We start from the raw sequence: 21,752 nt of genomic DNA, 5'->3' as shown, positions 1-21,752 counted from the left end.
TTTTAAATATTAAATATAGACTAATTATAAAATTAATTATAGAATTTATATGTAAACTACGAGGCGTATCTAATGAGACTAATTAATTTATTATTAGAATATATATACTGTAGCTAATTATGATCTGTTTATTAAATTCATCTAGCAATTTACAAATAAATTATGCAATTTATTTTTTATTTCGTCTGGATTTACTGCTTTGTAAAACTCGTGCGCAGGCTGCTGACCGCGCGCGGCGCGCCCCTGCCGGCCGCCGCGCGCCGTCGACCGGCGCGCGCAGCCGCTCGCGCACCCTGCCGGACGCCGCGCGCCGCGCTGCCGCTCGCGGCCCCGCCTGCCACCGTGCGCTGGGTAAGAAAGGAGAGGCCGCAGGGGAGAGGTGGGTGGCCGACCGGCTCGGAGTGAGGCCGGCCGCGTGGCTGGTCGGACCGAGGTGGCCGCCAGCGAGGGTGGGGTGGCGGTGCGGGGTGGGGCCATGGGCGACCGTCAAGATTGACAGGATAAACGACGAAGGATGGAAAAAGGTAACAGAGTGGTATATCTAAACTGCACTCGCTTTCGTTGGTAACAGTTCCATGGTATATTTACAGATCCAATTTTACAGAGCGCTATTCAGCTATTCCCTACCCCCGACGCCGCCAGCGCTGCCGCCGCCGAGATGCAAATCCTCGGCCCTATTCCACGTCTCCTCCGATATCGTACCGTCGGCACCTCTGCTGCCCCGGTGCACCGCCTCTCCTCCCCCTCGCGATTTCCCTTCTATTTCATGGCATCTGCAACGATTCGCTGGTGGCCACCAGCGCTTGCGCGACGATTTCCCCCTCTCATGTGTCTCCCAATTCACCTGTCAGTCGTGTTTTCTGGTGTGTTTTCTTGACCTGATGCTAAAGTTTGCGCCTTTACTTGCTTGTGTTGATTTTTGAAGGGATACTGTATTCTGACCAACTTTGGTTTCGATTTACCCTTGCTGTGTTGGTTTTTGAAGGCAAATGAATCCCATTACTCCCGAAATAGAGAGCACAGAGACTGAAAAAATAGGGATCGATTTCAGGCTTAGATAATTTTATATTACGCTTTCAATGCTGACTGATCATGTATCTTATTTATGTCAGATGCTGAGATTACCTTTTTTTCCCCTCTGTGATGATAGACTTCCCTGTGGACCTCGAAACATGGCCACTGTTAGTCGAGTAAAAGATGATGAATCGAAGCTGCCCATATCTTCTGCCGACGTTATTAGTCTTCCCCTGGAACTCCGTTCGCTGGGTTGGAGCTGGAGCTGGTGACTGGAGTGGTGTGAGAGAAAAATACTGTTGGCTGACTGGAGCTGGAGCTGGTGGCTGGAGTGGTATGAGAGGAAAATACTGTTGAGCTGGAGCTGGAGCTTGCTGCCGAACGGAGTGATTGAGACAAGGGGAGCAATCTTGGGGGCTGTAGCTGGATATGACACCAGTGATGAAGATGCTTGTTGGAACACCTCGGAGGTTATAGATGTTGAAAATGATACATGGGGGCAAATTGTGAAGTACACTGGTTCTGAGGAGGATGAAAGGAACACAACTGAAGATCACAAGGGGAAAATCGTCATCAGTGATGATGAAGGATATAGCTTGAATAATATACTTGCAAAATGTAGACACCGTGACGGTTCTATATATGGGAACATGGATATATGGTGGAAAAAAGCGTATCTTATTGCGGACCGTAATGAGAGTAAGTGAAAAAAAATTCATTTCCTCTTTTTATTCGTTTACTTAGACACAGCATATGTCTTTCCATATCCTACAACTGTACATATTTTGTTGTGGTCCTGGAGCTCATGGAGATCATTGATATAAGGAGCCATGCAGCACTGCCAGCCATGTGCACACATTCCTCTGCTTGCACTCTCAGTTATGAGATAATTGCACTGGAGGTCCTGAAACTTGGATGATAGTTAGCACTTCCACACAAACCTTGCACTTTACTTTTGCAGGCCCTTCCACTTGGCACTATTTGCACTCATAGCAATTTGCTATGTTTACCTGACGTTGGAGACTGAGGTGGTATGCAGAGTTTTAATGACATGGACTAGGACCTTGTTCCATGCTATGTAATTGCATAAATGACCAAATTCCCATATGAAGTTGAATAAGTAATGCTTTCTCCCTGAAATTTGCTTCCATATCAAACCACCGCAACACTGTGACAGCCTTTGAGCATGTATTTGAACCAGAATACACAGGAACATGACAGATAAGTGCAAATAACAATCTGAAAATGGGCAGTAACACTGATGTACTACATTATTAAGTTTTAAAGTATGTACACTTAATACTTGCAGCTGCAATCTGCCAATAATAATACAAAATTTTCAAGTCTGCAGGCAGCAAGACACTAGCAATAGCACAAGTCCCAAGGCAGTTCACATACTAGACATTGTTAGGGTGCGCAGCGGATTCCAGCCCGATCCGCTATACTAACGAGCCGGCGGCCCACTAGGCCCAGGTCCACCGAAGCCCACAATAACAAGGCCTTAGGCCTAACGTAACCCCGGAGACCAGGGGCGAATCTAGCGTGGGGGCTCCAGCCCCCCTACAGCCTGGGAACTCCATTGGAGCATGAGGTTGAGGAGGAGAAGAAAGGAAGAAGGGGAAAGAGAGAAATATAGAGAAGGAAGAGGAGGAGAGCCCCCCCTGGCAGCCCAAGCTGCATCCGCCACTGCCGGAGACTAGTGTGAAGGGTGACTGCCCCACCTTATATGTTGTGCCCCCCCCCCCCACCCCCCACACCACGGCACCACCACCACCACCACACACTAAAAAAATCAATTTCTGATGTGGGATGTGGGTTTAAACCTAACAGACATAAACTAAAGGACTACAACATATGAAAGGAGCCAATGAAACCTTCCAAGGACCCTGTTTACAAGATGATCGTGTTCCACTTTCCAAAATGCATACCATACCACTTCCCAAAATGTGGAGCACTTAACTAGAAATATTGTACATGTTTCTTTTGTCTGCTTTTACAAAGTAATTCCTACACTAACAGAGATATTGGTATCAATGTTTCTTGGTTGTTATTTTGTTTATTGAACCCACCCACCCTAACCCTCTTTGGTGCTTACCTAACCTCCCTGCTTGCTGTTGTGTATTGAGCATCAATTGCTTCTGACCTCATTTTGGATATGAAAGTGGGGTGAGGAAGAGGTGCTTTGCTGCTGCCCTGAGATATTCTTAGTTTTGAGTGATGAATGCACAAACAGGACGCATAATCTGTCACAACAGAAAAAATAGCATTTAGAAGTGAAGTTCTAGTCTAAAAGGCTGCTAAAGGAAAGGGTGTATTTGTTTGTTGTAGAAGTAGTCTGGTTGTGAGTTATTATTGGTTCCTCCTCACCCTGTTGGTTGAAGCATCTTTGTAGCTTTTCTCTTCATCTTTGTAAGCTTAATTCCAGCTTTTTTTTTACTTGCATCCATTCTTGTTGTGGTTCAGTTTGTTGGATTAACTGCATTATATTGTGACTCCATGATTGGATGTTGTTTGTTTCTCCCTGGCACCTCATGATTTTGCTCTCGCCTTGATCTTCTAGCCCTACCTGCCTTTTCGTCATGCAAAGGTGGGTTTACAGGAGGCCTATTAGTCTTTTTCTCATTCACCAGAATCTCCTAAGTGGAATAATGCCTACCTTGTAGGTGATACTAGAAGTCTTATCCCATTTAGAGATTGCTCTCCTCCCTCCTCTTCTGCAGTGATACTAAAGGTTACTGATTTGTAGCATCATGGACTGGAAATCATCCCGGTCGACTCATAGCTCACCAATCTCATCTAAATAGATGACATGTGTATGACATGTGCTGTATGCTTTGGGACAAATGAGGCCATACAGTTTGTGTCGATATCTCCTTTAACCCCATGCTCAATACTGTCACTGGAAGTAGCCAATAAGCTTTTCGAGGTAATGCTTTCTTTGGGTGTTTCTAAAGAACTCTCAAGGTAGCACAGTTCCTAGTAAAAAGAACATAGATTGTTTCTACTTAGTAGATGTAAAGGAAAATTTCCCAATCGGGCCATGTAATCCTCAAACAGCATATTTACTTTTCGAACATCAATTATTTTTTACTGCATTAATTTCCAACAGACTTACAATATGACTTTACTTTTTATGAAGCCCGGTTGGAAGCAATGGCATTATCAGATCCCACAAATTGTATCATTCATGATGGAATTTGCATTCAACATCATCCTGGGCGCATGCTGCAAATTTTGTCATTAGAGTTGGATAAAATTTCTGTGGATGGTGACTTAGTAGAGTTATATGGATACATAGCGGTGCGGGATGATGTGGATCCATTGCTCAATTATGTCGTCAATTTTAGCAGGGATGAACCCATCACTGTGGAGCAGGTGTGCATGATCACATCCAAGGATAAGTCTACATAACCTTAGTCAAATTATATGCATGTTAATGTACAAAAGCTGCATCAGTGGATTGATTTTCAAATTACTTTCCAAACATGCCTTAATGGAGGGATTGCCATATTATGAGATGGTGTTTACTATGACCACAGATTAAAATTTGAAACTAAGGGATTATCACATATTCGGAACAAAATCATATAGATTAGTTTTGGACTTAGTACACTACAAAAGTTGGTTTTCTTTTGTTTATAGGTGTATGATGCATATCATTAATGATCCCATCACCACTGAAATCATTCTCGTATCTTTTTTCATTTCACACTGGCTCATGTAAATACTTGGGATTTGAAACAAAAGCATATGAATAATGGGGGGCTGATTTCCCTGCTCTCTAACCATCATGTGCTGTGTAAGCATTTTGTTTGATATGTGACAACATCTTAGTTCTCAGTTGTAAGATATTTTTTTAAATAAATGCTGTTACAAGTGGAACATAATAAGGAAAGCATTTAACTTTATATATTTCTTACTTTAATATGAAGAGCTATTGAATATAATGATTTTGTAGGGTTCTCTCATCAACATGACTGGCCCTAAGCGAGGGATAGACATGATGGACTTTGCACTAACTGAATATGACATGAGGATCAAGACAGGCAAACAAGAAAAGGATGACCTACAACTGATTGATGGTGCATCAATAATAGGCCCTGCAGGCATATGGAATTGTCCATTTACAATTCGCATCCCTGGTGACTGTGGTGCAGTTAACATAACTTTATCACATCTTGAAGATGCAGTTGAGGCGACTGTAGAGGTCCTCATATTGGAAGTGCAGAGAAGTTTCAATTTATCTCTTGGTTGTCTAACCAGTGGGTTGAATAAGGAAATCCGGCTCTTGGATGGTGCCATAGCTAAGTCATGTGGCTTAAAGAGGTCTGTGGTTGCTGTAGCGAGGGATTCTTCGATAGATTTGAAGTTCAAATTAACCTCACTGTTATCCAGTTCCAGCCAACATTGCTGTTCCTTCAAGTCAAAAACCCATGGGCATGATACTAAGGAAATAAAGACTGATTTTGCGTTAATCTCAGTGAAGGTTACTTGGTCGACTTTGCCTGACGGGGCACTCTGGTAACTTTTCTGTGTCTGTAACATGTGGGCAGACTAAGAACTTAGGCGGTCGTCATTGACTTGTAGCAATCAAACATTTTCATGACTCATCAACTTAGGTGTGGTAAGCACACGGGTGGCTGTGCTTGCAGGTGATTTTATGTTTGCACAGTCTTCTTGGTTTCTTGCAAACCTAGAAAACATTGACGTTATCAAGCTCAGCAGCCAGTTTAGAAAGGACTTGAGCAAGCTTTCATCTCTTTTTCTAAGCTTTCATCTCTTTTTCTGAATCCTAAATGCTCTCTTTAATATCAGAAAAAAAATGATGTGCTAACAGGTGATCAAGGATTTTGCCAGTGGTGAGATAAAACAAGCATCAACTCTATTCGACTGCGACGTCACCCTTGATGATTATCTGCTCGAGGGCTATTTATAAAACCGCCTCTCTGATCGCAGCAAGCACAAGGTCTGCAGCCACATTCAGCGGTGTCGGCACCACCATATGTGAGCAGATGTATGAATACGGCAGGAATCTTGGGCTCTCCTTCCAGGTAGTGGATGACATTCTTGATTTCACCCAGTCAGCCGAGCAGCTTGGCAAACCAGCAGGCAGCGACCTGTCCAAGGGAAACCTGACAGCCCCAGTCATCTTCGCGCTGCAAGAAGAGCCACGGTTACGGGAGATGATCGATTCTGAATTCAGTGAGCCTAGTTCCCTTGGCACCGCAATGGAGCTGGTTCACCGGAGTGGCGGGATCAGAAGGGCTCAGGAACTCGCAAAGGAGAAAGGCGACCTGGCCATTCAGAGCCTGCAGTGCCTTCCGAGGAGCGAGTTCAGAAGCATCCTTGAGAGGGTTGTGCAATACAATCTCCAGAGGATTGAGTAGGTATCAGCTTCATCTTCACTAGGTTTCTCGAAAAGATCCGGTACGGCCGTACAGGGCATGTGGGTTTAGAGTAGGTCCCCACAGATACTCATCAGGGTGACGCTGTGTCGTAAATCTTTTGTAAATCTTTTGGAGTACTAAATAAAGTTAATTTACAAAACCTTTTGCACGGATAAATTGTAAATCGCGAGACGAATCTAATGAGCCTAATTAATTCATGATTTCCATAATTAGAAGGCGGTTACTGTAGCATCAATGTTGCAAATCATAAATTAAATAGGCTCATTAGATTCATCTGGCGATTTACAACCATCCGTGCAAAAAAATTTGTAAATAGATTTTATTTAATACTCTATTTATGTGTCCAAACATTCGATGTGATGTTTTTTTTTTGTAAAATTTTGGGATCCAAACACAGCCATTGCCACTAGTACAATTAGCCGCTGAAGTGTTTTTCTAGCAAAAAAGGAAACATCTTCGGGCTCTACAGCCGCACACAGCCATCCGCTGAAGTGTTAGGGTAAATACAACGGTTAGCCGGCATCTGTAGACATGCAAAAAAAATTTTGTACCAAAACACCCTTCTGGCCGCTGTATTCGCTTGGCTATGGCTGATGACTGGTGCTGATTTGTTATGAGAGAACAATGCTGCTGACTGGCTGGTAGCTGGTGCTGATTTAGTATGAGAGAATAGTACTGCTGGTTGGTTGGCTGACAAGCCAAGCGAACACAGCGGACGCCTTGGACATCACATGCAAGTATGCAACCGACAATGCCGCGTACGGCGTACCCACCAACCTCGTGGGAGCATTTGCCTCTGCAATTTGCTTTTGCAGCTCATGTATGTGTGTATCTGCAAGGTGATTAAAAGGACAGCGTATTGTATAGTTGATTTCCATTTCGTTTGGTTCTAGTAGATTGTTGTAACTAAAGCCAGAGAAAAAGGCTCTGGACGACTACGAAAATTACGTGTCAACATACAATTACAATCCTGGACGAGCGTGAAATCTGAATGCCCGAATCAGTGACGAGATGGGCACCGATCAGGACACCGTCACGCACCCGGTGTAGTTCGAGAGCGACGATACATAGATGGCTCGGTTAGGCGCCCATGTGTGGCTCAGTGGCTGTTGCATCCTGCGTACGTAGACGCAGTCGCAACCAAGCTAGGCCAAAGTGTGATTTGAAGGCAAGCTTATTATTAGTTGGCGTTTCAATTCCATCACAAGTGCGCTCCACCTAATTGAACCCACGGGCGTTACTATATTAAATCTAAAATGATATTTGGACAGTGTGCTTTCAAAAGCCACTAACTAGGGCGTTGGTGAACTCGGGGCTTCGACCACTACCATTTTACTACGATCCTACGGATTTACGAGGTTTCAAAGTGTTTTCAAGACTAAACATTTTAAATGCTACTGATACTTTCGAAAGTTAAGAGCATACCTTGATCAAGCGTCCAAAGCATATCAACAGATCTGGTATACCAATAGAGGGGGAAAGAGAACACAGGACAAAACAGTTCAGAGTCAACAAAAGAGAAATCAAGTAAAAAAAACACGGGGGCAAAGGAGGAATCCAGTAATGAAGATGGGCGAGAGCTTATCTTTGAAAACTTGTATGCATTCAAGAATCTCAAACACAATCACTGCAGCTGCAGGTCACCAGTTCCAATAATTTCTTCGCCAAGATAGTGGAGACCATCAACCATCCCTGCTGACTGTCACAGATGCTCAAATCTGAAAACCGTGAAACAATCACAGGGCACTATGGATCTGAAATATGGAACCTTGATTAGCATAGATGTTGTATATAAGTACATAAAGTCATAAGCTTAGCACAAGCAGCCCAGCAGGGCCGTAGCTATGATCTGCACTATATATTTGTTCAGTACAACAACTGATAACACAGCTTCAACTCTTGAAGTGCTACGTCTAGGTGGGCGTCATGCCCAGATCAACGTCTCCGAAGAGACCTGCCACTATGGTGCCAACATCTTCTAACCCTACACCGATGCAGAGAGGGTTCCTCCTTGCAGAGCCTTCCGCTGAAACATCACTCCTCAGCCGCACATTGGGCCCTAGGCCGCACTTCCCCAGGCACTTGCAGCCAACGACCGCACCTCCGGTGCCCACTGTCTTCTCAAATTCCTGCAGAAGAGCAAGCGCGCCTGATTTCTTGCATTTGCCACCCATGCAGACCTCGATTCTGCTGGTTGTGGATGTCTCAGCCACTGCAACACTGCTGATGCTGGTGACTTGCATTGCAGTTGCAGGCTCTAAAGCTTGAGACGGCTCCGGTGGCAAAGATGATGGAATTTGAGGAACTATGATGGGGAAAACCGCGCTTGGAGATGGCATTTGAGGCACAGTGACTGTACCGCAGCGGCTCATCCTGACAACCTCCCCCTTGCATTCGCTGTCGCTGGATTCTGATGAGCATGAGGAATCGTCTTCATCCCTGCAGCCACTCAGTGCGGCCATGGCCATCTTCTTTGCTTCCTTCTCCATCTTCATGGCCTTCTTCGCAGCCTTCTTCTGTTCCTTCTCCATCTTCTTCATGGCTTTCATTTGTTCCTTCTCCATTTTCTTCATAGCCTTCATCACAATCTTTTTGCACTCTGTCCCCGAGACAGTCGAGATGACGGATGCAACAGCTTCGGGAACTGCTGCCGGGATCACCATGCCCTGGTCAAAGTTCGTGGCTGCCTCGTCCTCACAATCGCTGTCACTTGATTCAGAGGATGACTCATCTTCGCAGTTCATCATGGAAGCCTTCTTTGCTTCCTTCTGCTGTTTCTTCAGTGCTTTCATGGCAGCCTTCTCCTCTTTCTGGCTCTTCTTCATCTTGTATTCGTCGTCCTTCATCTGGTTCAGCTCCTGCAGCAGAAGGTCCGTGGCTTCCTGCGTTCCCCATTGCAAGCAAACCAGAATTTCAATTAGACCCACAGATACGCAGTACAAAGCTAGCAACTACCTAATTACCACTCGAACATGTCAAGTCCAAGAATTAAGCACTGCTATTTTTTCAGAACCGTTCAGTTACCAGCAAGAACTAAAATTAGTTGGCAAACGGAGCGACTCTTGATATGTAAGTCCAAGACCAGACCAAATCAACCATATCACATCACCGCCACCATCATTCCAATAAAGTATAAACCCACCCGAATTCTTCCACACGAACCAGGTCGCTAGCGATCAATTGAGATTGTACACCCAATTCCCAAACACCAAATCAAACAAGACCAAAGGGCGAGGAAAGAGGGGGGAGGTAAGTAGAGGGCTCACCGAGAGGACCTTCTCCTTGGCCGCGTCCCCCGCGACGAGCCCCATGGCCCGGAGCCTGACCAGATCCCTCGCCACCGCCTCCACCGCCTTCCTCCGCGGGGCCGCCGCCTCGTAGTGCCTGAGGTGGCCCTCCTCCGCGAACCCCCCGCCCCCGACGCAGGCCACCCTGGCCGGCGCCCTCCCCCTCCTCCTCCCCCTCGCCGCCGCCGGGCACGCCGACGGCAGGGCCTGCCGGATCGTGGCGCCGGCGAGCTCCATGTCGTCACGTCACGTCGGCGAGAGAGAGAGAGACCTCGCTGCACGCTGCCTGCCCCGCCTCCACACGCGACAGTCCCTTTTTTTTTCTTCTCCTGGTTGGTTGGCGACGGCGCGACGCTTCAACGCGTCTCGCTGTGGGAAGTGGGATTTGACCGTTATGCCCTTGGTGGGGCTGCGTGGCGCGCCGGGAGTGGCTGGCGCCAGCCGCTGCCTCGCGCGTGCGCGCTCGTGCCGCTGGGAGATCCTGGCGGTCGGGCGTCGCGTGCGGGGAATGGACGGCTCCGATGCGTCACACGTCAGCGGATACGTGGAAAGGCTAGCGTGACGCGGCCTCGGTGGATCCTGCCTACCGTAGACCAGGGGGGGATTTTGGGGAGAGATTTTCAGAACCGATTCGGACTTCCGGAGTCGATTCCGATTCAAGAGCGAGGTCACCGCATGCTGCCCTTCCTCTCTGAGTTTTGGAAGGTGCTCCTCATCTTCTCTAGGGTTTCACTTGAATTGGGGATCTTTGTGGGAGTAGTTTCACTTCGTCAGCCGCATGGCGCCGGCATCGCGGCTGACTCTGTTGCTACGAGGTCTGCCTTGCTGAGTAGATTCTTGTGTTCTTGGAATGGCTGAGGGCTACGCTTTTCTCCAAATGGAGTGAATCCAAAGCACCAAGGTGAGGGCGTATCAGAATCATCATCCGCTTTCGTTGTTATTATTATTATGCTACTAGGAGTGTAATTCTACATTCAGTTATGTTACACTGAACGCCTGTATCCATACAGTAACTTGGGGGGCATGATTGCTGAATTTACATTTTTCACACTGTTATTTCTGTAATCTTCTTTCCTGCTTTAGCTGCGCGGGAGTTAATTATATCTATAAATCTTTGCCTTGCGTCTACTTCATCAGGACCTGGACAACAAAGAACCGGCGCCTGAACTTTGTTAGGCTGCCAGGCTTGCTCAGCAACCACACAGATTCAATACGACTTCTGCCTGATCTCGTTGCCATGTGCTACGACGGTGCTGCTGAATGCAACGCGACCAGGGACGCGTACGCCCCGCCCTCGATGTTCATCAAGGTATCGTGCCTCCCCTTCTCGATGATCACACCATTCCTCACCACCGCGATCACGTCGGCGCCCTGTATCGTGGACAGGCGGTGTGCCACGATGACTGTTGTTCTGCTCACCATCACCTTGTCCAGAGCGTCCTGCACTACCCGTTCGGATTCGGCGTCGAGCGCACTCGTCGCCTCATCGAGGAGGAGGATCTTGGGATCCTTCACGATGGCACGAGCAATGGCCACGCGCTGCTTCTGCCCTCCGGATAGTTGAGCCCCACGCTCCCCAACCATTGTGTCGTATCCCTGCATTTTGTTTTTCAGGTAACAACTGATCTCTATAGCAAACGCGTTTGGCACATCACTTAGTTCTTCAGAGTTGGCAGTATGCGGTAATACAGTTGGGGCATTACCTGATGCAATGAACTGATGAACTTGTGTGCGTTTGCCAGTCGCGCAGCAGCCACAACATCCGATTCTGTCGCTTCCCCTTCCTTTCCGTAGGCGATGTTTGCCCGGATCGTGTCATTGAACAGAGATGGTTCTTGACTCACCAGTCCCATCTGTTGCCTCAGCCACCTCAGCTGGAACTTCTGTATGTCCACTTCATCTAGGAGTATGTGGCCTGCATCAGGATCATAGAATCTCTGCAGCAATGATATTGCAGTTGATTTGCCACTGCCACTCTCTCCAACAAGCGCAACAGTCTGATAGATAATATGCAAAGTGCAAACAGTTAGGTTCAGTTTCAGAAACTTATACGCTGTCTGCTGATAGATTGGAACCAAGTATAACAATGTAAATTTGGAGGTTTTAGGATGTTTAGTACCTTCCCAGATTGAATTGTCAGGCACAGGTCTTGGAAAATCTGAACATCAGGCCGTGTGGGATATCTGAATCTCACATGCTGAAATTCGATGTCACCACTTAGTGGCTCTAGGGTTACCCCAGTGTCATCACTTGGATCAATCCTCGATTTTCGGTCTATGATGGCAAATATAGAAGATATGGCTGATTTTGCTTTGGAAGAATCTGATGTGAGGGTGCTCGTGTGTGACACCCCGATTGCTGCCATACTGAGAGCAAGAAATACCTGCATTCAGATGCCCAAGTTTACATTTCAGAGTCATGGTAAAAACATAATATGTCATTTTTAAATGCTTCATGATATTAAAATCCACGTATTTGTGAAAGTTGACTCTGTAAAGATCTCATAATTAACATGATACCTACCATGAAAACTTTGGGAAAAGTTGTTTTTCCGTCCTCAACAAGCCGCGCACCAGCATAGAAGCTGGCTGCATAGACTCCAAACAGCAAGAATATGGAAACCCCAAAGCCAATACCATTTATTATTCCTGTCCTGATCCCTGCTCTTAAGGGTCCTTCGCTTTTTTTCTTGTACAAATCCATCACCTTTTCTTCAGCTGAAAATGACGCCACTGTCCTTATGCTGCTCACTGCATCATTTGCTACTTGGCTTGCCTCCTCGTACATCAACTAAAATCATAACTTACAGTTGGTGAATTGATTGATAACGTGAATAGATAATTGATTGGCTGGAAACTACACAAAATATGTGGTGGATTCATCATACCTTTGCATCTGCACTGAATCCCTGAATAAACTTCATCTGGATCCATCCATTGAGGCCAATTAGCGGTATCAAGGCCAATATGATAAGTGATAGCTCCCAGTTCGATATGAAAGCAATTACCAAACCAGCAACTAAAGTTGCTGAATTCTGCACTGCCAGCTGAAGCGCATCACCCACAAGCCCCCGAACTTTTGCAGCATCAACCGATAGCCTTGCCCCAATTGCTCCACTTGAGTTCTCTGGGTAATCAAACCATTCGATCTCCATATTGACCACCTTTTCGAAAGTCATCAGTCTGATCCTTCTGATCAACTTGCACCCAGCCACTGAAAAAAGGTATGAGCCAAGAGGAAGTGACAAGAAGTACACTGCACCGAATACCAAGAACATAGATGACCAAAACTCGGCATCCTTCCTCAGAACACGCGGCGGCTCATAGAATGCTTTGATCACATTTGATAGGAGTATGGCAAATATCGGGAAGATCACTCCACTGACAGCCGAAGCAATAGAACCAAGAATAAGCACTGGGATTTCCGGTTTGTTAAGTGATGCGAGGCGGCTAAGGGGCACTTCCTGCTCAATTTCTTCATCTGCATTCTTTGATGATCGGTCCTGGACGTCGATTTCAAGAGGTACGCTGAATGATACTGATAACGAGTGATTTCTGCTGTTGTTCTGAGGTGACCTTATGGTAGCTGACTGATTTGTTGGCGTCTGTTTGCCTGCACAAATCTCGGAATCACCATTCCTGATTGACTTATTCTGGTAGTTTGCGCCCTCAGAACCATGACTTGCTTCCTGTAGGCGTATCAACTGTCTGTAAGCTCCCTCTGGATCCCTTACAAGCTCATGGTGTGAACCTGGTCAAGTGTGAAATCTTTAAGGAACTAAGCAATTGTTTACAAAAAGAGACGGTGGGGGCAGTGCATCTGGTTTTGGTCACAGGTATTTCAGTAAAAAAAAGTACCTTTTTCAACTACTGATCCTCGATGAATGACGGCGATGGTATCAGCATTCCTGACAGTACTCAAACGGTGTGCAACTATTACAGTTGTCCGGTTTGCCATAACCCTGTCAAGAGCCTCTTGCACAATCCTTTCAGATTCAGTGTCCAAAGCGCTTGTTGCTTCATCCAATAGCAGGATTCTTGGATTTTTGAGAATTGCTCTCGCAATGGCGATTCTTTGCTTCTGACCACCAGAAAGTTGTGTTCCATGTTCACCAACTGAAGTAGATAAACCCTGAAAAATGCCAAAACATGAAGAATATTCAGATATTCTATCTTATATAGATCTGTCTAATTCCGCACATTACTAATGGTATGTCTTATTATTATTCTTCATCAGTGTGAAATTTGCAAATTCATAGGATAGGCCATCTGACCTGGGGCATTTTATCTATGAATTTGGAGGCATTAGCAAGCTCAGCTGCAGCTCTGATTTCCTCATCTGTTGCATCATCCTTGCCATAAGCTATGTTGTCTCTTATGCTAGCATCAAACAGGACTGGCTCTTGACTCACAAGACCAATTTTACTTCTGATCCACCTCAACTGAAACTCCTTGAGGTCCACACCATCTATCAGAACTTCACCAAGCTGAGGGTCATAGAACCGCTCGATCAAGCTGATGACTGTCGATTTGCCACTTCCGCTCTGGCCAACGAGCGCAACAGTTGTGCCACTCTGTATGGCAAGAGAGAAACCTCTGAAGATCTGCTCGTCAGGCCTTGTTGGGTATGAAAAATAAACTTCCCTGAACTCAATGCCCCCCTGAATGTCGTCCAGCTTCCTACCTCTTGTGCTGTACGCATCGATCTCTGGCTCCCTGTTGATTGTTTCAAGCATCTTGTACGCCGCAGCCTGCCCAGCCGCAAATGCTTTCATGCTCGGTGATGCCTGACCCAGAGCTCTGGTGATTGCAATAGGGAACTGTCAGCTTTCTGGATTAATTAATAGATCTGTTGGTTGGTTTGATCCAAGAACTCCATGTGCAGTCAATAGTATTTTGATTTTGATGAACAGAAGCATGCTGAAAGTGCAGTAGATGAATCATTGAGCACTATAGATTTAAGATAACTGTAATTTATTTGATGTCCTGATATGAAATCGTGCCATCAGAAAAGCTGATACGGAAGTGTATGGGATGAAGCTTTCTCAACAGCAAAGTTCATGGTAATTCCATTGCCATGAATCATTTATGTTTACTCAACAACAGAATTCAGTTTGTACCAACTCACCGGATATGGTTGGTACGAACTTGTTAAAAATAAAAAGGCATGGTTGGCATGATCTGCACTTGGTTAGTTTGGTGCTAACTGAATGAACCATACGTGCACAGTTGGTCTAGCTTTAGCTGTTTGCTCACGAAATCAAGTGCTTATCACTGTCAAACGACAGCTAATTTGGATCTTTGAGTGCCCTGACATGTCCTTATCAGTGTAAAATCCAAATAGATGGTTCTATCACATACAGAAAAAGGCAAAATCCAGATAGATGGCTTTATCACTATATTATATAGAGAGAAAGCAACATCAACACATTTTTTGGGTAGTCTTTTCATTCCTGAAACGTTCCATCCTTTTCTAGCAGATAAGACTATTAGTCACACACCAGTCATGATCTTGCTTGACAACTGAGATTACTGTGAGTGAATTTGTCGGAAATGTGACAATGAAAAAAAACTTACAGTGAGCCAGTGAGCACTGCAAAGATGACATTCATGACTTGGGCGCCGGTGTAGCCCTTCTCCAGGATGAGCTTGGCGCCGTACCAAATCCCCAGGGAGTAGCCGCAGAAGAGGAGCACCATGACGACGCCCATGCCGACGCCGGCGGCGAGACCTTCCCTGACGCCAGAGCTGTACGCTCTCTTGAGCGACTTGCTGTACTTATCCACCGCTCGCTTCTCGCCAGTGAAGGACGCGACCTGCGGATGCGTTCCATGGCCGTGTCAGTGTTCAGGCACTCATCGAACCGACATTATCGGAGGAGGCTTCGCTTACTGTTCTGATGGAGCCGATGGTCTGCTCGACAACGACGGCGGCCTCCGCGTAGGCGGCCTGGCCGAGGGAGGCCATCCTGGCGACGACGTTGGACATGACGGCGCCGGCGAGCACCAGCGGCGGGATGGTGGCGAGCATGACGAGCGTGAGGAGCCAGCCCTGCGCGAAGGCCACGGCGAAGCCACCGACGAAGGTGACGAGCAGCTGGATGAACTTGCCGACCTTCTCGCCCATGGCGTCCTGGATGAGCACCGTGTCGCCGGACATCCGGCCCACGACCTCGCCGGTGTTGGTGTGCTGGTCGAAGAAGGCGATCTCCTGGCGCAGGATGGTCCTGAGGTACAGGTTCCGTATCCGCGCCGCCTGGCGCTCGCCGGTGATCATCCAGCAAGCCACCTCTGGGCGAGGCATCAGCATCGCCGAGCGAGGAAAATCAGTGCAAAAGTATTCACGGAGGCGCTCGGTGTCGGTGGGGTGTCGGTGGCGAGCACTTACGCAGGAACGAGGCGGCGGCGGAGGCGACGGCGAGGTAGACGAAGTCGAGCGAGACCCCGGAGACGCGGCCCACGACGTCGCGGGTGGTGGCGGCGCCGCCGAAGGCGTCTATGAGGCGGCCGAAGAGGACGGTCATGAGCGGCAGGGCCGCGCCGTTGGCGACGGCGCCGAGCGCGCCCAGGGACATGAGCGCCGCGTCGGCGCCGTCCGCGAACGCGAACAGCCTGTAGAACGGCACGCTGCCGCCGCTCGGGCCAGCCTTCCAGCCGCGGGCGGGGCCGGCGCCGGCGCCGGCGCCGGCGCCGGCGGCCGACGACGACGGCGCATCGAGCTGGAACGCCCTGCTGGACTCCGACATGGCGCGCGCCCGATCAAACAAGGATCTTCTTACAGGGTGTACACGTATCCGCACGCGTCCAGCTCATGGAGCAGAGACATTGCCGAGCTCGCAAGAGGATCAGATAGAGACGAGACAAAGCAAGGACAATCTACGATAGAGCCCAGGGCACGAGACAGAGGAAAGGTTTCAGATTCCATGGCCCCCGGGGGAATAAAGCTTTCACGAAAGGAAGAAGCGAGCCGGGGCAGGAGACAGCGTTAAAGGAGCGCCTCCGCCGGCGGACACTGCCATGGACACGGACGGCTAACGGACAGCAAGCAGCTGCAAGTGAAGGAGAGAGAGGCTTGTTTGTTTCCGTACGTGTGGGGGATGGAGTGGAGACGAAGACGGTGGGCTGAACAGAACGTAGTGGGCGACAGACGAGACAGGTCGGGCCGGGGCCGGGGCCGGGGCCGGTATTAATGGCAGCTTACCGTGGCAGATGACCGAGCTTAGCTGCCTGTGGCTGCCCATGCACTGATTCTTCAACCGCCCAACCAGTGGCTAGTGTTCGAGCTGCTGAGATTGAGACGGTGGACCTTTTTTTTTGCTTTGGATGTGTGGTGGTTGTAGATCAGTATATCTAGGACTTTTTAGTTGCGTTCGTAAAGTTTTTGAAATGAATTTTTTATATATTTGAAGTATTAAATATAGACTAATTACAAAACTCGTCTCGTAAACTACGAGACGAATCTAATGAGTCTAATTAATCTATCGTTTAGAGCAAGTGTACTGTAGCAATTTAGTGTCTAATCATATCCAAATTAGACTCATTAGATTCGTTTCGCAATTTACAAGCAAACTATGCAATTTATTTTTTATTTTGTCTAGATTTAATACTCCATACATATAAGATTCTCTTTCGACGTGATAAATTTTGAATTTTGAATTTTGCATGTAAACAAGGGTCTAGGCCGTGTTTAGATGCCGTAAAGGCAAAATCTAAAATTTTTGTAAATCGCTTGTATGGTGTACTAAATATAGTCGAAAAATAAATCGTATTATAAAAATAGAATGTAAATCGCGACTAATGAGTCTAATTAGGATGTGATTAGACACTAAACTGCTACAGTATCGCTACAGTAAATATGCTCTGCTGATGGATTGATTAGGCTCATTAGATTTGTCTTATAGTTTACAGACGAGATCTGTAATTAATTTTGTGATTAGTCTACATTTAATACTTCAAATATTAAAAATTTCCAGACAAAAACATAAAAACACAAAATGCAAAGTGATCTAACCTCTAGTATATCTGCGCATGGCCATGCCTATGAACTGTGCTTGCTCAGAGTAAAAGAAGGCCGAGGCCTTGTATTTGAACAGGATTTTTTTAACCAAAATTCACTCACATCACATGGATAAGCATCGGGCGGACTTGTACATGAAATCAGGCCCGGCCAGTGTCCTCCTGTTGTCCTCGCGTGAGAATGTTGCCAATGCAACGTCGCGAGACCTTGTGGCCGTCCTCGCGCAACGACGGCGCCGTGCAAGTCGTCTTCTTCTTCTTTGGTAATTGGTACAGTACTACAGTTGCTTCTCGTTCCTTACCAAAAAAAACAAAAACTTTGCTTCTCGTTGACGCCACCAACCAGGGTTCGCAATCACAATCCTGCTGTGACGGCCGCATGCTGCCTGTGCCTGTGTGGCTGTACTCACGAACGCACGGCTCCATTCATGCATGCGGCTCCCAAGGGTGGTGTGGCTAGCGGGAGCTGTGACCAGTGAGCCTGCGTCTTGCATCCACCCATGATCCATGTCCATCCATCCATCCATCCAAGGGTCAAGCACCCGCGGACCCCTGTCTGTCCGAGTCCGATCCCCGGGCGCCACCGCCACACGATCGATCTCACCTCGCACGGCCACGCCAGCACCAGTCAAAGCACGCATCTGCAGATGCAACGAGCAAGAGCAAGCGACACGCTGCAAGTGGCGATGGCTAGGTAGCTAGACACGGGATTCCTTTTCTCCGGCTGACCTGCTCCGAACCACCTCGATCAGGACATGACGCTACGACTGATGATGCTCTCTAGTCTCTGCACAGCCTGCCTGGCCGTTCTTCTTCCACAGCTGAGCATTCGTCTCCCTTATTACCGTGCTCCGCTGAAGAGTCTAACCTAGCTCGCTCTCCAGGTCCTGACAGCAGCAAGACGATCACGAGTGCTTCTTCGCGTGCCCCCGACACACGGGCTGTTACCGTATCAGTCAGACAACGGGCTAGCCTGCCTAGCCTGTTTGAAGTTTCAGCGGGACGCTGTATGGACGGGCGTGTTGCACTTGGGCTCTGTCCAGCCCCTGGTACTGGTAGCTGGTGCCGCACACTCGCCTGTCGATCGGCGGCACTGTGCAGGGATGATGGCCGGTGCCGTCGCGTTCGGTCACTGTCCTCCCTTGTGTATTGGCTAGGAATTGTGCATTTACTGCTGCAGTTTCATGCTGCATAAGGTATGTGCATGTTCTGATCTCTGAAGGGAACTCATCAGCTTTGCACCCTTTTTGTGATGGATGAGACCATCCTCTTTCTCGATCTGCCCCCCAAGGCCCCAACCACCGTGCTTTGTTATCGTTATGTTGTTGTTGCGCACTGCAGATCGATCGATCGATCATGTTCCGGAAACTGTCAGGGCCAACATAGACATCTCTATCGCGACACACGATGATCACCATTTCTCTGACATTTTGAAAATTGCAGCTGCATGTATGTAGCCACTTGCTTTGTTTTTTTTTTTGCGAAACGGAAAGAAGAAAAAAAAATCTGCATGGAGATTTTGCAAAGATGAAGACTGATGATGAGACAGCACACAAAAGATCTGGCCTGGCCTCATCGAATGGTCCTGCTGCTTTGCACTTTCTGGACCACCGGTGTTCCTCAACCACTGCCGCCGGCGCCTCTTCCTCCTCCAACGGCGTCCGATCCGTTCGTACTGTCTGCCCTTGAATCTACCACTGGTAGCGAATTCAAAGCCAAACCATGCTCTTCTTGTTTCTTTTTTTTGTTCCCTTTACGCTCATCAATAAGCCGGGCTAATCTATTATCTTATTATTTGGCCAACAAACGAAGTCTCCATATATGCTCTCGAGGTCTAGAAATTTCCACATTAATTAAAGACAAATAAAAAATAAAAATTACCTATCACTGTCATTATGATAAAAATTAGCCTAAAATATCCTTGTGTCTAATTAAAAATCACCCACATATGCCATTATGAAAAATTAAATATAAAATATTATTTAGCTATGTATCAGTTACAAACATATACTATTAATAAAAACTAAAGCTAACAACAATCGATCAAAATAAAACAAAAATAAGAATAATTATATGTATAATATTATTAAAGCTCAATAAATCAAATTGTTATTATAGGTAGATCATATTTGAATTGTTTTAACCAATAATAAGATATAACTTATGATAATGAACATGGTGATGTATGGTAAGATATAGTATAATCTTTAAGTAAGGATACAACGACATGAGAATTTTTGAATTTTCAATACTAGCCGCGCAAATGCGCAGGCTATACATCTAGTATCTAATAAATTAAGCTCCGTGCTTTGAATATGAAAACAGAAAAGTAGCAGGTAGCATAAAAACAACCTCGTCTATATGCATAGTTGCTTGCGATGATGCACCTTGAACCTCTGCTCTCCCTTTTAATACGAGGCAGGCCAGGGATGATCCTTTCCTGATTTCACTCGGCAAAGATTGCATCTTTTGCGACACCTTTGCTAGATAACACAGGTACACACCGCTCCAGGCCACTACTATACGCCCTGTTGCTACACCTGGAATCCTGGACAGTAGCAGGAGTGCTTTTGTAGCACACTGATTGGCACCCCAGTAGGTTTGCTTTCTGAAGTTTGCTTGTTTTATCAGGGCTCTACACGACTACACCTGCTAGCTTTCCTTTGAGAAAACGAAAGGCAGTTCCAGACTCTGCACACTGTTTGGTGCTACAGCTGGTATCTATATACCTTTCACTGAAATGGTAATCAATCCTCTGGTGAGCTGAAAGCTGCTAGCTCTCTTGCACGCGGGGTGGATATGGATAAATGCGCCGTCTGTGAAACGGTTAGCTAGCTAGCTTCTTAGCTAACAATGGCTGTGATCCGGGCGGGCTGTCGACGTTGCAATTATTGGGGAATGGGGACGCCAGCTCGAAATCTGAAACAGGGACCCGACCAGGCCGTGCCTCTGCCTCCCAGCTATTCAGAATTCATTCTGGATCAGATTAAAGCTGGAGTAGTACTATACACCGAGATGGATCAGCCAACAGCGATACGCGTATATGTTCATTCGGAATTCATTGTTTTTGGCTTTTCAGGCATTGGGAGTGCAAGAAGATGGCAACTTTATGATGCATGTCTCATGCTGCCTAAAAGCAATCACAAATTGAACAACGCAACTCTGAACTTTGAAGCGAGGTGTACACCAGGGAATTCAAAATCGGTCGATAATCGCGATTATTGGTAAAATTTATCATTATCGATACTAGCTGAAAATAAAAACCGACTGGAATTTCGATGGATTTCAATGCAAAATTCAAAAATTTAAAAAATTCATAAAAGTAGAGAACTTATTTTTATAAAAAAACTAGAGCTTCTCTTGATTCCAGAATGCTGTTACATGATGAAAGCAATAATTATTTGGTGAGGGAAAAAATAATTTTATCTAACGATCCGTTACCATCCACTGGTTGTCGTGCGATTAAGGCCGATAATCAATAGATATGCGGCGATTATCGATGCTGCTGCAGCTGGGAGCGAGGGAGCTGTGATCGTGGCGTCGATATGTGTTCCCCTCTTATTTGAGTTCATTTAAATATTTAGGAATATTATTATAGATATCACACGTACCAGCAAGAAAAGAACGAAGAATGATTAAATTGATATGTCGAATGCCTTCATGTATAGACTATGAGCTTGCTAGTTTGTATGTGGCTTGTACAGACTATGTACTCTTTTGTTTCTATACACTATGAGGTTTGTATGAACTATGCATTCTTTTCTTTGTGTGAATTATGAGGTTTGTATGGACTATGCACTCGTTTGTTTATATGTACTATGCACTTCGTGGTTTGTATATATGTGCAAATTCATATGCTTCATGCAATTTCATGGGCAAAATATGTAAACATGTTTATTTCTTAGGCAATTTCATATGTAAAATTGTGCATTTATGTGTAATTTATCTAATAGAATATTATACATAACCTAAAAAATTAAATGCTATCAAACTTTTCTATTTTTCACTGCCAAAACATATTTTCAGTTG

The 21,752-nt window shown here is 46.3% G+C and overlaps 3 protein-coding genes and 1 pseudogene across 7 annotated transcripts; 2 read left to right on the top strand and 2 right to left on the bottom strand.

Moving 5' to 3' along the window:
- Positions 1-323: 323 nt before the first annotated feature.
- Positions 324-5,751, top strand: LOC120664192. 5 transcript variants are annotated; one of them, XM_039943255.1, is made up of 6 exons: positions 324-524; positions 605-724; positions 1,151-1,254; positions 1,404-1,713; positions 4,154-4,389; positions 4,973-5,751. In XM_039943255.1, exons 3-6 carry the CDS (start codon positions 1,198-1,200, stop codon positions 5,537-5,539), a joined length of 1,170 nt encoding a protein of 389 aa, XP_039799189.1. In that variant the 5' UTR covers positions 324-524; positions 605-724; positions 1,151-1,197; the 3' UTR covers positions 5,540-5,751. The 5 variants fall into 5 exon arrangements, with proteins under 5 accessions (XP_039799189.1, XP_039799191.1, XP_039799188.1 ...); XM_039943257.1 differs by having other exon boundaries at positions 324-535; XM_039943252.1 differs by having other exon boundaries at positions 325-524; positions 605-863.
- LOC120667516 lies at positions 5,558-6,650 on the top strand (annotated as a pseudogene).
- Positions 6,651-8,171: 1,521 nt separating this feature from the next.
- On the bottom strand, positions 8,172-10,020 carry LOC120664190 (diacylglycerol O-acyltransferase 3-like). Its single transcript, XM_039943251.1, has 2 exons — positions 9,689-10,020; positions 8,172-9,304 (listed from the first exon to the last, which is right to left on the bottom strand). The coding sequence occupies exons 1-2, from the start codon at positions 9,944-9,946 to the stop codon at positions 8,336-8,338; spliced, it is 1,227 nt and encodes a 408-aa protein (XP_039799185.1). The 5' UTR covers positions 9,947-10,020; the 3' UTR covers positions 8,172-8,335.
- Positions 10,021-10,619: 599 nt separating this feature from the next.
- On the bottom strand, positions 10,620-16,868 carry LOC120664189 (ABC transporter B family member 4-like). The gene is made up of 10 exons (XM_039943250.1): positions 16,096-16,868; positions 15,601-15,998; positions 15,286-15,524; positions 13,983-14,508; positions 13,567-13,840; positions 12,597-13,459; positions 12,233-12,499; positions 11,829-12,092; positions 11,413-11,706; positions 10,620-11,305 (listed from the first exon to the last, which is right to left on the bottom strand). Exons 1-10 carry the CDS (start codon positions 16,451-16,453, stop codon positions 10,952-10,954), a joined length of 3,837 nt encoding a protein of 1,278 aa, XP_039799184.1. The 5' UTR covers positions 16,454-16,868; the 3' UTR covers positions 10,620-10,951.
- Between the last annotated feature and the right edge of the window lie 4,884 nt (positions 16,869-21,752).

Source organism: Panicum virgatum, chromosome 3N (genome assembly GCF_016808335.1).
Source record: "Panicum virgatum strain AP13 chromosome 3N, P.virgatum_v5, whole genome shotgun sequence".
NCBI classification, from domain to species: domain Eukaryota; kingdom Viridiplantae; phylum Streptophyta; class Magnoliopsida; order Poales; family Poaceae; genus Panicum; species Panicum virgatum.
The sequence above is the reverse complement of the archived record's forward strand: the minus strand, read 5'-3'. Positions and strand labels throughout refer to the sequence as shown.

Bases quoted from the DNA above. Each gene is read 5' to 3' on its own strand.
- LOC120664192 (XM_039943255.1), top strand. From the start codon at position 1,198: ATGATGAATCGAAGCTGCCCATATCTTCTGCCGACGTTATTAGTCTTC. The intron at 1,255-1,403 runs TCCGTTCGCTGG...CCGAACGGAGTG, and splicing joins TATTAGTCTTCCCCTGGAAC to ATTGAGACAAGGGGAGCAAT. The intron at 1,714-4,153 runs GTAAGTGAAAAA...CTTTTTATGAAG, and splicing joins TATTGCGGACCGTAATGAGA to CCCGGTTGGAAGCAATGGCA.
- LOC120664190 (XM_039943251.1), bottom strand. From the start codon at position 9,946: ATGGAGCTCGCCGGCGCCACGATCCGGCAGGCCCTGCCGTCGGCGTGC. The intron at 9,305-9,688 runs GTGAGCCCTCTA...TGGGGAACGCAG, and splicing joins CCAAGGAGAAGGTCCTCTCG to GAAGCCACGGACCTTCTGCT.
- LOC120664189 (XM_039943250.1), bottom strand. From the start codon at position 16,453: ATGTCGGAGTCCAGCAGGGCGTTCCAGCTCGATGCGCCGTCGTCGTCG. The intron at 15,525-15,600 runs GTAAGCGAAGCC...ACGCATCCGCAG, and splicing joins CCATCGGCTCCATCAGAACA to GTCGCGTCCTTCACTGGCGA. The intron at 12,500-12,596 runs GTATGATGAATC...TTATGATTTTAG, and splicing joins GATTCAGTGCAGATGCAAAG to TTGATGTACGAGGAGGCAAG.